The sequence below is a fragment of the Staurois parvus genome, unplaced genomic scaffold, assembly GCF_062004578.1.
Source record: "Staurois parvus isolate SC_StPar_1 unplaced genomic scaffold, SC_StPar_1.0 ptg001060l, whole genome shotgun sequence".
NCBI lineage: Eukaryota > Metazoa > Chordata > Amphibia > Anura > Ranidae > Staurois > Staurois parvus.
Window position 1 is genome coordinate 389,868 of NW_028318856.1, and position 15,603 is coordinate 405,470.

General features: G+C 42.8%; 1 protein-coding gene across 2 annotated transcripts in view; it reads left to right on the forward strand.

Moving 5' to 3' along the window:
- The window catches only part of RGS11 (regulator of G protein signaling 11), a 146,342-nt gene that overhangs the window by 93,656 nt on the left and 37,083 nt on the right, over positions 1-15,603 (forward strand). For both annotated transcript variants that reach the window (XM_089658258.1, XM_089658259.1), the window contains exons 11-15: positions 1,819-1,880; positions 3,512-3,625; positions 8,878-8,993; positions 11,285-11,372; positions 13,998-14,136. In XM_089658258.1, coding sequence (XP_089514384.1) covers positions 1,819-1,880; positions 3,512-3,625; positions 8,878-8,993; positions 11,285-11,372; positions 13,998-14,136 — 519 coding nt within the window. The remainder of the gene's footprint in view (positions 1-1,818; positions 1,881-3,511; positions 3,626-8,877; positions 8,994-11,284; positions 11,373-13,997; positions 14,137-15,603) is intronic.

The following is a 15,603-nucleotide window of genomic DNA, read 5'->3' on the forward strand; positions in this document are numbered from 1 at the left end:
AGAGGCGATGATGAAAGGTTTTATGGAGTTTCTGATGGATGGATGATGGCAGTTCTATGGAAAGAAGTATTATAGAGCTCGAGAGTAGTGAAGATGGCAGAGGTTCAGAGCACAGAGGGTAACGATTGACAGAGGGAATGATGACAGATGATGACTGGGATAAGGGGAAGAGAAGACAATGGAGAGTCTGAGGAAGACATGTTTATTAGTGAAAAGAGATAAATGATGGCAAGGATCTGAAGGAAAGGAACATCTGAGGAGATAAAATTACAAGTTGTAGTAGTTTTGAGGAGTAATGATGATGAAAGGGCAAAAAAATGATGACAGGTTTGAAGAGTTGCATGATGGACGATGGCAGGGTTATGGAGGTGAAAGGACTATGGAAGGTCTGAAGACTGAGAAGGGAAGAGGAAGGCGCTGATAATGGGAGAAGATGAGACCGTGTAATAACAAACGAAGAGGAGAGAGGAGGATAGAGGACAATGACTGACAGAGAGGAGAGGGACTGATGATAGGTGAAGGAGAAGAGTGGATGATTGAGGGTCTAAGTAGAGAGTATAAAAACATGTTTGATGGTGAGAGGGGATGAGAAATGATGACAAGGATCTGGAGGGGTAGAGGAACATCTGAGGAGATAATAATATAATACCAGTTATAAGGAGTAAAGATGATAAAAGTTCAAAGGCAAGAGAATGGTGACAGCTTTGAAGAGTCTCATGATGGATAATAACAGGGCTACGTAGGAGAGGTGACCATGGAAGGTCTGCGAAAGGTGAATGAAAGCACATCTGGTCAGGAGAAGGGTTGACAGATGATGACACAGATTTTTAAGGAAAGGAAAAAATATCTAATAAAACAGGATTATGGTAGAGGTTCTAATGGCAGGCGATGAGAGAGTATAATAAAAGAACGAGAGGAAGATAGAGGACAATGACTGACAGAGTGATGACAGATGATGCCTGGGATAAGGAGAAGATTGGATGATGGAAGATCTGAGGAGAGAATATAAAAACCTGTTTGGTGGAGAGCGAGGATGAGAAATGATGGCAAGGATCCAGAGGAGTAGAAGAACACTTAAGGAGATATGATTATGAGGAGTGAAGATGATGAAGGTTTTGAGGCAAGAGAATGATGATAGCTTTGAAGAGTCTCATGTTGGATCATGACAGGGTTATGAAGGAGAGGTGACCATGGAAGGTCTGAGAAAGGAAGATGAAGGCACATTTGGTCAGGAGAAGGGTTGACAGATGATAACAAAGATTTGGGGGGGAAGGAGAAAATAGTGGATGATGGATGCTGAGGCAAAAAGGTGAAGACACATTGGCGAAGTAAATGGATAAAAAAATAATGACAACAATATAAAGGAGAGGAGTAGATAGGGTCTGAGGAAATAGGATTATCATAGAACCCCAGAGGGCAGAAGAATGATGTAGGTTCCCAGGCAGAAGAATGATGCCAAAAGTCAGAGAGAGGTTGATGACAGATGATGGCAGTTTTCTAAGGTAGAAGGAATAGTGAAGATTCAGAGGAGAGAAGATGATGTAGGCTTGTAGGAGAAAGAACAATCTCAGGTCCAAAAAGAGATGTTGATAAATGATGATAAGGTTTGGAGGTAGAGATGATTATATGGGTGCAGAAGAGAAAGTATGATCGATGAGGAGATTCGAAGGATATGTGCCTTGAGTGAAATTTAATATATTTGAATTGCAATGCTGAAATTCCTAGCATTATCAGTAAATAGCTGTGAAAGGAAGCGATTAGAATGCAAGTATGCATCCATGTGTCCGTTTTATTGTTTGTTTTGTTCTTTAACAATAGATAGAATATCTGAAAAAGGCCATGGCACGCACTAGGGTGAAATCTTCCATCTGTCTGGAAGGGTGAGTGAAACAGCCTTAAGTACCAGAAGGAGGCCCCATGTTATTTATACAAGCCTTAAAAATATTCAGAAAAGATATAACAAAAATCTAACTGTATCTGTGACTATTCCAGTGCAAAAACGGGAGGTCAAAATGTTCCTTAGGGACCTTTTACAGACTTGATCGCACTGAGGTACGCTGTGTCTACAAAGTTCCTTATACCATTCCTTTAACATGTAAATCTGAGGACAGCCACCACCCCCCCCCCCCCCCACCTTTTTAGGCCTCTTCTGTTAGAGGAAGGAACGAGTTCCATCACTATGGAAAGCCTCCATCTGGATGATACATTATTCTCAATGCATCCGGAGTTCTACATACATTTATTTAATCCTGGATTACCTAACCTTGGAATACATTACACTATAAAGACGACATACAGTTACTTATATTTCCACTCCAAGGATCTCCAGTTCTGACAAATAATATTACCACTTCAGGAAACAAATACTGTATGTTGCGTGGATGAAGGTTTGAGTGGATCAGAATCCTCTCCTTATCTCTACTGTTAACTTTCCCAGTAACTCTACCACTAACCCTCCCTGTAAACTCAACACTAACTCTCCAGTAGCTGTAACACTAACCCTTCCTGTAATCCTAACACTAACCCTCCCTGTAACCCCAACACTAACCCTCCCTGTAATCCTAACACTAACCCTCCCTGTAACCCGAACACTAACCCTCCCTGTAATCCTAACACTAACCCTCCCTTTAATCCTAACACTAACCATTCCTGTAATCCTAACACTGACGCTCCCTGTAACCCGAACACTAACCCTCCCTGTAACATTAAAACTCTTCCTGTGGCATTGATTCTTCCTGTACCCTAATACTAACCCTTCATGTAGCCCTAACACTAACCCTCCCTGTAACCCCAACACTAACCCTTCCTTTGATCCTAACACTAACCCTCCTGGTAACACTAACGCTGACTCTTCCTGTAACCCTAACACTAATCCTTCCTATACCCTAACACTAATCCTTCCTATAACCCTAACACTAATCCTTCCTATAACCCTAACACTTATCTTATTATAACCCTAACACTAATCATTCCTGTAGCCTTATCACTTATCCTTCCTATAACCCTAACACTAACCTTCCCTGTAACCCCAACACTAACCATCCCTGTAACCTTCACACTAACCCTCCCTGTAGCCCTAACACTAACCTTCCCTGTAACCCCAACACTAACCCTCCCTGTAGCCCTAACACTAACCTTCCCTGTAACCCCAACACTAACCATCCCTGTAGCCCTAACACTAACCGTCCCTGTAGCACTAACACTAACCCTCCCTGTAACCCTAACATGAATGCTTCTTTTAACATTATCCCTCCCTGTAACCCTAACACTAACCCTTCCCTTAACACTAACCTTCCCTGTAACCCTAACACTATCCCTTCCTTTAACACTATCCCCCCCTGTAACCCTAACACTAATCCTCCCTGTAACCCCAACATGAATGCTTCCTTTAACACTAACCCTCCTTATAACACTAACCCCATTGAAAAAAATATATTGGGGTCAATTTTAACACCAACCCCTTCCTTACCCTACACGTTTTAGTCATTGCCTTTCATTGCTTTTCTTTTAGATTCATTAAGTTCTGTGAACAGTACTTGCCACATGACCCCATCATGTCTGGCTGTCTTCCCAGTAACCCGTGGATTACAGACGATGTCACATACTGGACATTAAATGCCCCCATGTAAGTATGAGCCCGAGATACATCTCTTGTGGTTTTGTTCCAGTTTTGGTTGCTAATCACTTTGAGGGAACTTAGATGCCTAATATAAGTCCACTGCTTGTAATTACACTGCATGTGGAAGCAATTACTGCAGCAATGTGCAAAGGTGATCGTTTTCCTTGGAACCTTAGAACTTGCCCCAGTTTTGCTATCAGGTGGATGTAAACCCTTACATATACCCAGTGAAAAAACCTTCAATACTTTCAAAAACCAAACCAGCAGGGGATAAAAGTTTCTTAAAGTGGTTATAAACCCTTACATATACCCAGTGAAGTGACTGGTCTCAGGTGATACACAGAGATGACGCAAATCTTCCTACATGAGTTGTATCTGTTTATCTTTTCTACATCCATTCAAAGTGCAGAATTTACACAGGATCTCTCAGTTCTGAAAAACAGGGGTTGGAGAGCTGAAATTACACACTGCAGAGCTCAGTGAGGAGATCTCTGAGAACTGATTGGAGGGAAGGGACACACCCCCTTCCACACAGCATACAGGAACAGAGCTGAGGCTGTCAATCTGCTGGAGGTCCCTCTCCTGTCATTTTTCTCTTGGTGTCAGGAAAACATGTCAGAAATGATTCATGCTGATAGCAGAGAATCGAAGCAGCAGACAGAAATGACACTCAGTGTTCTAGATTGAGAAAAGTACACACTATAGAGGGATATGCTTTGTTCATATTTCATGTCTGAGGTTTACAACCACTTTAAGGGAATCGATCACCAAACCATTGTATGTTTTATACCCATAAAGCATACAAAGGAAATAGCTTGATGCCAAGAGAACCAAGTAGTGGAGTAAAGGTCAGGATGACCTGGAACTCCTTGCAGGAGGTGTTTTAAGGAATCAGAAGGAATCGGGAAACATCAGACTAGTTCTCCTTTCTATTTGGTGATCTTCAGAAATGTTAGCCTGTAGCCTATCCAGGGCTGGTAAAAGATGTACATCCAGGCTAAATTGTAAACAAGCAGTATATCATATATTCTTGGGGTGCACATGGGGGAACAGCCACAAAGACCAATTTTGATAGGAACCATCCCCCCCAGTATACAGTCCTCACAATTTAAGGTGGTGTAATACTAGGTCAATTAATGTAGAGGGGTTGGGGTGGGGGTTGTCATTTTTTTAAAAGTGATCCTGTGCCTAGACCAGGGGTCTGCAACCTTTAAGACATAAAGAGCCACTTGGACCCGTTTCCGAGAGGGAAAAAAAGACTGGGAGCCGCAAAACCATTGCAACATTTAAAACAAATCCGACACTGCATATATTGCAAAAAACGCTCTGGTCATGAAGGGGGTTTAAGGGCCCAGTAAGCAAAGGGTTAATCAGGGCCACAGTGTATCGTCATAATCACAATCATAGCCTTAGATCAGTGGTGGGCAACCTTTTTTTTCGACTGAGCCAAATCTCGCCAAAACCACGATTGAAATTTATTTTGAGAGAAACATTTTTAAAACTGAAAATACATCCCCCATATAGTAATTCATCCCCCATATAGTAATTCATCCCCCATATAGTAATTCATCCCCCATAGTAATTCATCCCCCATATAGTAATTCATCCCCCATAGTAATTCATCCCCCCTATAGTAATTCATCCCCCATATAGTAATTCATCCCCCGTAGTAATTCATCCCCCATAGTAATTCATCCCCCCTATAGTAATTCATCCCCCCTATAGTAATTCACCCCCCCTATAGTAATTCACCCCCCCTATAGTAATTCATCCCCCATATAGTAATTCATCCCCCATATAGTAATTCATCCCCCCTATAGTAATTCATCCCCCATAGTAATTCATTCCCCATATTGTGTGAATTCACTTACCTTTGCTCCGCGCGTTCCTCTCGCTGGGTTCCCGCGCCGTTCTGGTCTTCAGGGCGGACTGTGAGAGGAGAGGAGTTCGTCACGCTGCCCCGCCTACATCCGGGATGCCCCACCTACATTCTGACAGCCAATGTTTGCCAGCGGGCGCCCGGCACACAGAAGATCTGCATTAAAAGAGCCGCGGCTTGCCGACCCTATTGCCTGTCACCTGGTGGGCAGTGTGCTCCGGAGCCGCAGGAAAGGTGAAAAAGAGCCGCATGCGGCTCCGGAGCCGCGGGTTGCCGACACCCGGCCTAGACTATGTATATTGTAAAGTACCATAAGCACCCCTGTAGCTGCAGGCAATATGGAGAAAGGCATCTTCAAAAATCACAACAGAGGCATTTAAATCTCATTGGCCTAACTCCCATGCATGCGCTTGGGAATTAATTCATCCTGATACCTGGGATCATCCCAAAAAACAGCCTGCCAAGAATTGAAGTTTAGATCAACTTTAGCAATTATTTCACAGTAGAAGCAGCTAGGGAGGTCAAGGAAGATTTGTTTTAAGATAGATTCTGCCATTCCTGTGTTCCCTGCTGTGTGTATTGGTTCCATTCATTGACTGCTATAACACTGCAGTGTTCCTGCAGAGCTGTAGAGGTGCAATGGTTGGAGGTGCAACCACAATGCACAGCAGTGGATGCAGGCATCCAACACATGCGCAGTTCAGTATTGGGCACCAATTCACAAAAAGAACATTGGGGAACTGGAGAAAGTACGGAGAAGGGAAACCAAACTGATAAGAGGCATGGAGGAGTTCAGCTATGAGGAAAGATTAGAGGAACTGAATTTATTCTCTCTTGAGAAGAAGAGATTAAGGGGGATATGATCTCCATGTATAATACATAAGGGGGGATATGATCTCCATGTATAATACATAAGGGGGGGATATGATCTCCTTGTATAATACATAAGGGGGATATGATCTTCATGTATAATACATAAGGGGGGATATGATCACCATGTATAATACATAAGGGGGATATGATCTCCATGTATAATACATAAGGGGGATATGATCTCCATGTATAATACATAAGGGGGATATGATCTCCATGTATAATACATAAGGGGGATATGATCTCCATGTATAATACATAAGGGGGGATATGATCACCATGTATAATACATAAGGGGGGATATGATCTCCATGTATAATACATAACGGGGGATATGATCTCCATGTATAATACATAAGGGGGGTGTGATCTCCATGTATAATATATAAGGAGGGATATGATCTGCATGTATAATACATAAGGGGGGATATGATCACCATGTATAATACATAAGGGGGGATATGATCACCATGTATAATACATAAGGGGGGGGAATATGATCTCCATGTATAATACATAAGGGGGGGGGGATATGATCTCCATGTATAATACATAAGGGGGGGTATGATCTCCATGTATAATACATAAGGGGGGATATGATCTCCATGTATAATACATAAGGGGGGATATGATCTCCATGTATAATACATAAGGGGGGATATGATCTCCATGTATAATACATAAGGGGGGATATGATCTCCATGTATAATACATAAGGGGGGATATGATCTCCATGTATAATACATAAGGGGGGGTATGATCTCCATGTATAATACATAAGGGGGGATATGATCTCCATGTATAATACATAAGGGGGGGATATGATCACCATGTATAATACATAAGGGGGGATATGATCTCCATGTATAATACATAAGGGGGGGATATGATCACCATGTATATTACATAAGGGGGATATGATCTCCATGTATAATACATAAGGGGGGATATGATCTCCATGTATAATACATAAGGGGGGATATGATCTCCATGTATAATACATAAGGGGGGATATGATCTCCATGTATAATACATAAGGGGGATATGATCACCATGTATAATACATAAGGGGGGATATGAGCACCATGTATAATACATAAGGGGGATATGATCACCATGTATAATACATAAGGGGGATATGATCTCCATGTATAATACATAAGGGAGGATATGATCTCCATGTATAATACATAAGGGGGGATATGATCTCCATGTATAATACATAAGGGGGGATATGATCACCATGTATAATACATAAGGGGTATATGATCTCCATGTATAATACATAAGGGGGGATATGATCTCCATGTATAATACATAAGGGGGATATGATCTCCATGTATAATACATAAGGGGGGATATGATCTCCATGTATAATACATAAGGGGGGATATGATCTCCATGTATAATACATAAGGGGGGTATGATCTCCATGTATAATACATAAGGGGGGATATGATCACCATGTATAATACATAAGGGGGGGATATGATCTCCATGTATAATACATAAGGGGGGATATGATCTCCATGTATAATACATAAGGGGGGATATGATCTCCATGTATAATACATAAGGGGGATATGATCTCCATGTATAATACATAAGGGGGGATATGATCTCCATGTATAATACATAAGGGGGGATATGATCTCCATGTATAATACATAAGGGGGATATGATCTCCATGTATAATACATAAGGGGGGATATGATCTCCATGTATAATACATAAGGGGGATATGATCTCCATGTATAATACATAAGGGGGGATATGATCTCCATGTATAATACATAAGGGGGGATATGATCTCCATGTATAATACATAAGGGGGGATATGATCTCCATGTATAATACATAAGGGGGGATATGATCTCCATGTATAAATACATCAGTGGTTCATATAGTGAACTCGGTGTAGAGTTATTCCCCCTGAGGTCATCACAGAGGACAAGGGGGCGCACTTTACGTCTGGAGGAAAAGAGATTTACTCTCCAAACCCGGAGAGGTTTCTTCACAGTGAGAGCTGTGAAAATGTGGAATAGACTCCCTCAAGAGTTGGTTCTGGCCAGCTCAGTGGATTGCTTTAAAAAAGTCCTGGATTCTTTCTTGGATACACAGAATATAACTGGATATAACATTTCTAGGTAAAGTTGATCCAGGGAATATCCGATCGCCTCTCGGGGGATCAGGAAGGAATTTTTTCCCAGCAGGAGCAATCTGTGGGTGTAGGATTATAACTTCTTTTTTTATGGTTGATCTGGATGGAATTTTGTCTTTTTTCAGCCAGACTAACTATGTAACTATGAGAAGTGTTAGGTGCTTAAGACTGAAGTCACCAGGAGCATGACTGGATAATATTATTGCTCTTTCCTTATAGCCAGACTATTATTTTATTTTATTTAGGGATAAAATTGCTTTAGGTCAGTTATATTCTGTATGCAAAAATATCAAGATACTATGCATTTGATAATATGCACTCCTGATATGGTTCTCCAATCACCAGGGTACCAATGCCAACTAAACTGCGGATTGACCGATGGACCTTTAATTTTATGGAGGCGCTCAATGACCAGCGAGGCCGCAAGGAGTTTTTACAATTCTTAGAGAAGGAGTTTAGCGGTAAGCATTGTTTTTCCTCAAATGTCGGATACATTATGCCTCTGCCAGCACTATAATGTAAGGCTTGGGTTTAGTACTTTCCCTTTAAAAGCCTGACCTTGCACACTTGTACAAAGAAAACACATTATTCACATTCCGTGTCAGAGGACATGAGACAGACCGAGACGGCAACTTAGAAGATGCTCAAAAATGTAAACTTGGCTCTTCAGCTCCAAACTTGACAAGTTTGACAAATTTAGAATAATTAGGTCATTCTCAGGGAACTTATTGTTTTTTGTCAAAAAGCTTTTCATTGTAAATTAGGGATCTGATTTAAGTATGAGGGCCATACTGTATGTTTTAAAAATAATCCTGGACCGAAAAATAATGTTTCATAAGTGAACGAAAAAGCTTTTTTGGCATTATATGATTCAGAAAAACAGAGAAAAAACTTCAGTAAGTCAAAGCAAAAATAATTCCAAATAAACTGGAGCCCATCAGAATTCCCCCTTACATCAGAGTTCTCATCAAAATCTGCCCTAAATCAGAGTTCCCATCCGAGTCTCCAACAGGACCCCCCCTTACATCAGATTCCCCATCAGAGCCTCCTTTCCATCAGAGTCTTCACTTACATGAGAGTCTGCATTAGAGACCCCTCCCCCACTTACATTAATCAAAATCTGCCCTAAATCAGAGTTCCCATCCGAGTCCCCAACAGGACCCCCCCTTACATCAGATTCCCCATCAGAGCCTCCTTTCCATCAGAGTCTTCACTTACATGAGAGTCTGCATTAGAGACCCCTCCCCCACTTACATTAATCAAAATCTGCCCTAAATCAGAGTTCCCATCCGAGTCCCCAACAGGACCCCCCTTACATCAGATTCCCCATCAGAGCCTCCTTTCCATCAGAGTCTTCACTTACATGAGAGTCTGAATTAGAGACCCCCCCTCCTTACATTAAGGTCCACATCAGAGTCCTCATCAAAGTCTGCCCTACATCAGAGTCCAAGTGGATTCCCCTTTAAGTCAGGATCCTCACTAGAGTCTCACCTTACATCAAAGTCCCCATCATACTCCCCCTTACATCAGAGTTCTCATCAAAATCTGCCCTAAATCAGAGTTCCCATCCGAGTCTCCAACAGGACCCCCCCTTACATCAGATTCCCCATCAGAGCCTCCTTTCCATCAGTCTTCACTTACATGAGAGTCTGCATTAGAGACCCCCCCCCCCTTACATTAATCAAAATCTGCCCTAAATCAGAGTTCCCATCCGCGTCCCTAACAGGACCCCCCCTTACATCAGATTCCCCATCAGAGCCTCTTTTCCATCAGAGTCTTCCCTTACATGAGAGTCATCATTAGAGACCCCCCCCTTACATTAAGGTCCACATCAGAGTCCTCATCAAAGTCTGCCCTACATCAGAGTCCAAGTGGATTCCCCTTTAAGTCAGGATCCTCACTAGAGTCTCACCTTACATCAAAGTCCCCATCATAGTCCCCTTTACATCAGAATCCCTTACATAAGAGTCCCCATCAGAGTTCTTTATTACATCAGAGTCCCCATAACAGTCCATAAGGAACCTGGAGGATGGAATTTGTAGATGTTGGAGAGAAACAAAGACCATAGGCTGACCTGAAGACCTGTGTAAGATGCCTTGACCCTAGCTGCGAGCTAGCCTCATGTGAATCTACATAAATGCTTTTTATCTAGAAATTTTATGCATAGAATTTGAAAGTGTTGATTGAAATGTTTGGAATGAAATGTTTGTATCACAGTCAGGGGTGTGTGCTCTTCTTTTCCTGTAAATTTGATCTAGGCTTCACCCCATCTCACCTTCCAAATCTCCATATTGGCCCCTATCAGTAGCATGGCCTGGGAGGCATGAGGAGGTTCGGCCGAGTCTGACTTTTACAGGCAAAGTCATGGTTTTCTATTCAATTCAACTGCCTACAGTATATCTCTGGATCTAAACATTGGAGTGGCAACATTAGGAGCTCTATAGGAATACTTGAGGTATAATTAAAAGCAAAACCATTTTTTTTTGTTTTGGATAGAGTGGAGATGGAGTAAACCACTTGTTGGGCTTTTATTGCTATCTGTGTCCCCATTAGGGAGTATCACCCTCTCCATTTGTCCTGATGACCATTATCACTGAAAGTAAAAGTAAAAGAAAATCCCAAATTTTGAGTTGTCCCCAGAACAGTAATAGAGGGGAAGTCTATTACAAGGTCTATTGGTGGAGAAATAAAAATTTATTTTGCCTCTTAAAGCATTTAATCAATATCTTATGTGTGTTCCCCACATTTCCAGCTGAAAACCTCCTCTTCTGGGAGGCCTGTGAAGAATTAAGGTACGGAGAGCAGTCGAAAGTGACATCCACTGTGCAGTCTGTATATGAGTAAGTTGTTTGAGTTTGATTCTCTTTGTATAGCTGCAACTTTACATTCCCTGCAGACATTAGATGGAATGGATCTGGTACTTTGGGGTGAGTGTTGAGGAGCTCCAAGTACGAGAGTTCATGAGTTTTAGTCCAACTTTTTTATTTGACAAAGGGTTTCAAGAGAAGGCATTGCATTTCAGGGGAAATACCTCCTGCTTCATCAGGGCTGAAGGACACGATAGTGCTTTAATTTTGCAAGATCTGTTATAGCTTGCAGGATAAAAGATCTGACAGTTCAGATCAAGCCTAACTACAGGCATCATAATCGCATCTCACCATCAGCCGATCCTGAACACTGCGGCCAGACATATCCACCTTACCAACCGCTCCGTATCCACCACCCCCCTCTGCCAATCCCTCCACTGGCTACCGATTGCCCAATGGATCAAATTCAAAATCCTAACACTGACATACAAAGCTGTCCATAACACTGCCCCAAACTACATCACTGACCTGATATCCAAATACCACCCAAAACGTACTCTCCACTCTTCACAAGACCTCCTTCTCTTTAGTTCCCTGGTCTCCTTCTCCCATGCCCGCTTCCAGGACTTCTCCAGGGCTTCCCCATCCTCTGGAACTCCCTACCCCAATCCATCAGACTTTCACCTACTCTCCTCTCCTTTAGGCGCACCCTGAAAACCCATCTCTTCAGGAAAGCCTACCCCGCCCTCAGCTAATTGCTGACCTCCTCCACTCTTCCTACCACTCCATCCCCCACAGCTATCCCTCCCGTACCACTATCCCTTCCCTCCCAGATTGTAAGCTCCAAGGAGCAGGGCCCTCAAACCCCTCGTGTATCACATTGTATTGTTATTGTACTGTCTCGTGTATTGTCTCCCATTGTAATGTACAGCGCAGAGCAAACTGTTGGCGCTATATAAATACTGTGTAATAATAATAATAATAATAATTAGCCCAATTGTATGTACGATTTGAGCTCTTAAAGTCATGCATACAGTTGGGCTGAAGGTGAGATGCGATTAGGATCTCATCAGGTCTGATGAAGAGGCATTTCCCCAAAACACGAGAAATAATAATCAGGGCAAATACTGGAACCAAGTCCGGAACAGTCTGATAGTAGGTAAAGATGGTTAGGGTGACTTGAATTGGGTGGTCCGTATGGCACTAAGGGCAAGCTCCATATAGTACTGTAGCAGACTCTGTGTGTTAAGGAGAGAAGAAACACCTCTAAGTGCAGCAGACCACTTTAATATAGTATAAAAGTAGAAACACTCACATTTAGGTAGATTAATACAGGCATGTTAAGTGTAAGGTGTTGAACACCAAGTAGAACGGCTGTCACTGGTGCCCACTGTGTCCGTGTCTCGCTGGAGCAGCGTGGTAGCAGGAGGGAGACAGCTGTGGAGCCGGCCGGCGTCCACGTACTCCTCAATGGCAGCTGGAATGCACACTCTAGTGCAAATGACAAAGGAGCATGCTTCTGCCACTAGAGGCCAGCGCATGCTCCGAAACGTGTCGCATTGCATCCTGGTCACTGACATCATCACGCCCACGCCGATGTTGCGCTCCAGCGTGTGTTTCAGCTGCCATTGAGGAGTACGTGCACGCCGGCCGGCTCCACAGCTGTCTCCCTCCTGATACCACGCTGCTCCAGCGAGACACGGACACAGTGGGCACCAGTGACAGCCGTTCTACTGGGTGTTCAACACCTTACACTTAACACGCCTGTATTATTTCTACCTAAATGTGAGTGTTCCTACTTTTATACTATATTAAAGTGGTCTGCTCAGGGACCGACTGACCATTTGGAAACTCGGGCACTGCCCGAGGGCCCGGGGTCAGTAGGGGGCCCCATGAGATGCCCATGGTACCTTTTTCAAAGGTTTTATGAGTTTGGACAGGGACACAGGGGCCCCATGATCCCCTATTGCCTGGGGTCCCCATGAGTTGTCAGTCCGCCCCTGGGTCTGCTGCACTTAGAGGCGCTTCTCCTTCTCTCCTTATTTCCCCAAAACACAATGGCCTCTTTTGATACCCTTTGCCAATTAAAAATTTGGACTAAAACTGTTGAAGTGTCATGACCATTTGAACTGGATGCTCCTCAACACTCAGCCCAAAGTCTTAATTATCTACTCTAATTCCTCTTTTGAGACTATCAGAGAGGCAGCAGTCCAGAACCGGTATAAGGTCCTGTCTACATGACACAGCTACTGTTTGTCAGCCCTTTGAAAGAGGATTCATTTTCTGGGTCAAACCCAAAAGTTCCAGTATCCCAGTTTTATTGGTCCAGCGCTATCACACACATGCAACACCTGGATCTGGTACTTTGAATTTTCACTCAACTAGTCAACTATCTGTCCATTGGAACAGATTAACCCTTAGCCTATTCTCTGATTCATTTCTGAAAAACTATAAACATGGCCATTGAGACAAAGGGTGCCCAAATGGTTGTTATTTTGTATAATTTATTTAAAATGACAATACTACAAACACATAAGATAATAGAACTAGCAGCTCGGCAGTGAAAAAATTAATTTAATAATTGCAAATATTTACATTCCAGAATGTTACTCTGTGTTTTCTCTGTCTGAACTTTTCCCATTGCCCTTTCCCTTGTAGGCAGTTTCTGGCCCCTGGAGCGACGCGCTGGGTAAACATTGACAGCAAGACAATGGAAAAGACACTAGAAGGTATAAAGAACCCACATCGGTATGTGTTTGATGATGCCCAAATGCATATCTACATGTTGATGAAAAAGGTGGGTTCTCACAAGACACCGGCACTGCTACTTCATTTCGCAACAACATTCCCAGCATTCATTTATTCTAGTGAGGCAAACAGGCTTTGAGAAAAGAGACATAATAAGAAGTCAACCTTAACTACTATTTCATTCCTGGTTGTGTAGCTGCTCTCTGGAGAATGGATAGGCTGCATTCTCTGTAATGTCACTGGTCTCTAGTGAATGGATAGGCTGTATTCTAAGTGATGTTACTGGTCTCTAGTGAATGGATAGGCTGCATTCTCTGTAATGTCACTGGTCTCTAGTGGATAACTCCATTCTTAGTGATATGGATAGGCTACATTTTCTATAGTGTCACTTGTCTCTGGTGAATGGATAGGCTGTATTCTAAGTGATGTAACCGGTCTCTAGTGAATGGATAGGCTGCATTCTCTGTGATGTCACCTGTCTCTAGTGGATAACTCCATTCTTAGTGATATGGATAGGCTACATTTTCTATAGTGTCACTCGTCTCTGGTGAATGGATAGGCTGTATTCTAAGTGATGTAACTGGTCTCTAGTGAATGGATAGGCTGTATTCTAAGTGATGTAACCGGTCTCTAGTGAATGGATTGGCTCCATTCTCAGTGATGTCACTGGTCTCTAGTGAATGGATAGGCTGTATTCTAAGTGATGTTACAAGTCTCTAGTGAATGGATAGGATGCATTCTCTGTAATGTCACCTGTCTCTAGTGGATAACTCCATTCTTAGTGATATGGATAGGCTACATTTTCTATAGTGTCACTCGTCTCTGGTGAATGGATAGGCTGCATTCTCAGAGGAGTCTCTGGTTTCCATGAGATGGATGGGTTGCCCTCTCAATGATGTCGCTGCTCTCTAATGAATGGATAGTCTGCAATCTTTGTGATGTCACTGGTCTAAGTCTTTAGTAAACAGGCTGCATTCTCAGCTCTATTAATGATATGCAAATGTTAACTTTTTGTCAAAAGTCAGCAGCCCTTGTCTTCACCCCTAATCCACTGATATTTGCAGAGAACACTGACACCTGGCTATCACAGCATGGGCACAGATGTCCTTGATGTGCAGGTTGTGGTTGAAGCCCGGGGCTTTACCTTGTCATAACGAAGGCAGCCCCCAAGAGGGGAATTACAGGGTCTCTAGAGAGAGGCTGGAGCAGAGTTTTGTTCACAGATTACTCAGAGATAAAAGCTGCATTATTCATATTTCTGTAAACAATGGCAAAGATAAGTGCTGCATTAATTACCCTCCTACATAAGTCATACCTGTACTATAGTTCATTAAATGAAAGTGGTGGCTCGGCCGTGTTTAATTGGAATCTGTGTCGCTTACATATCTCAGTAATTAAAGGAATGTACCCGCAATTCTGCTGATGTGCTCCACTTTACTGTGCCACTAAAGGGCAGTAAGGGCCTAGAGGGGCTGTAGCAGGGGCCCTGTTGCAGGGACCAGGGGCGGACTGACTA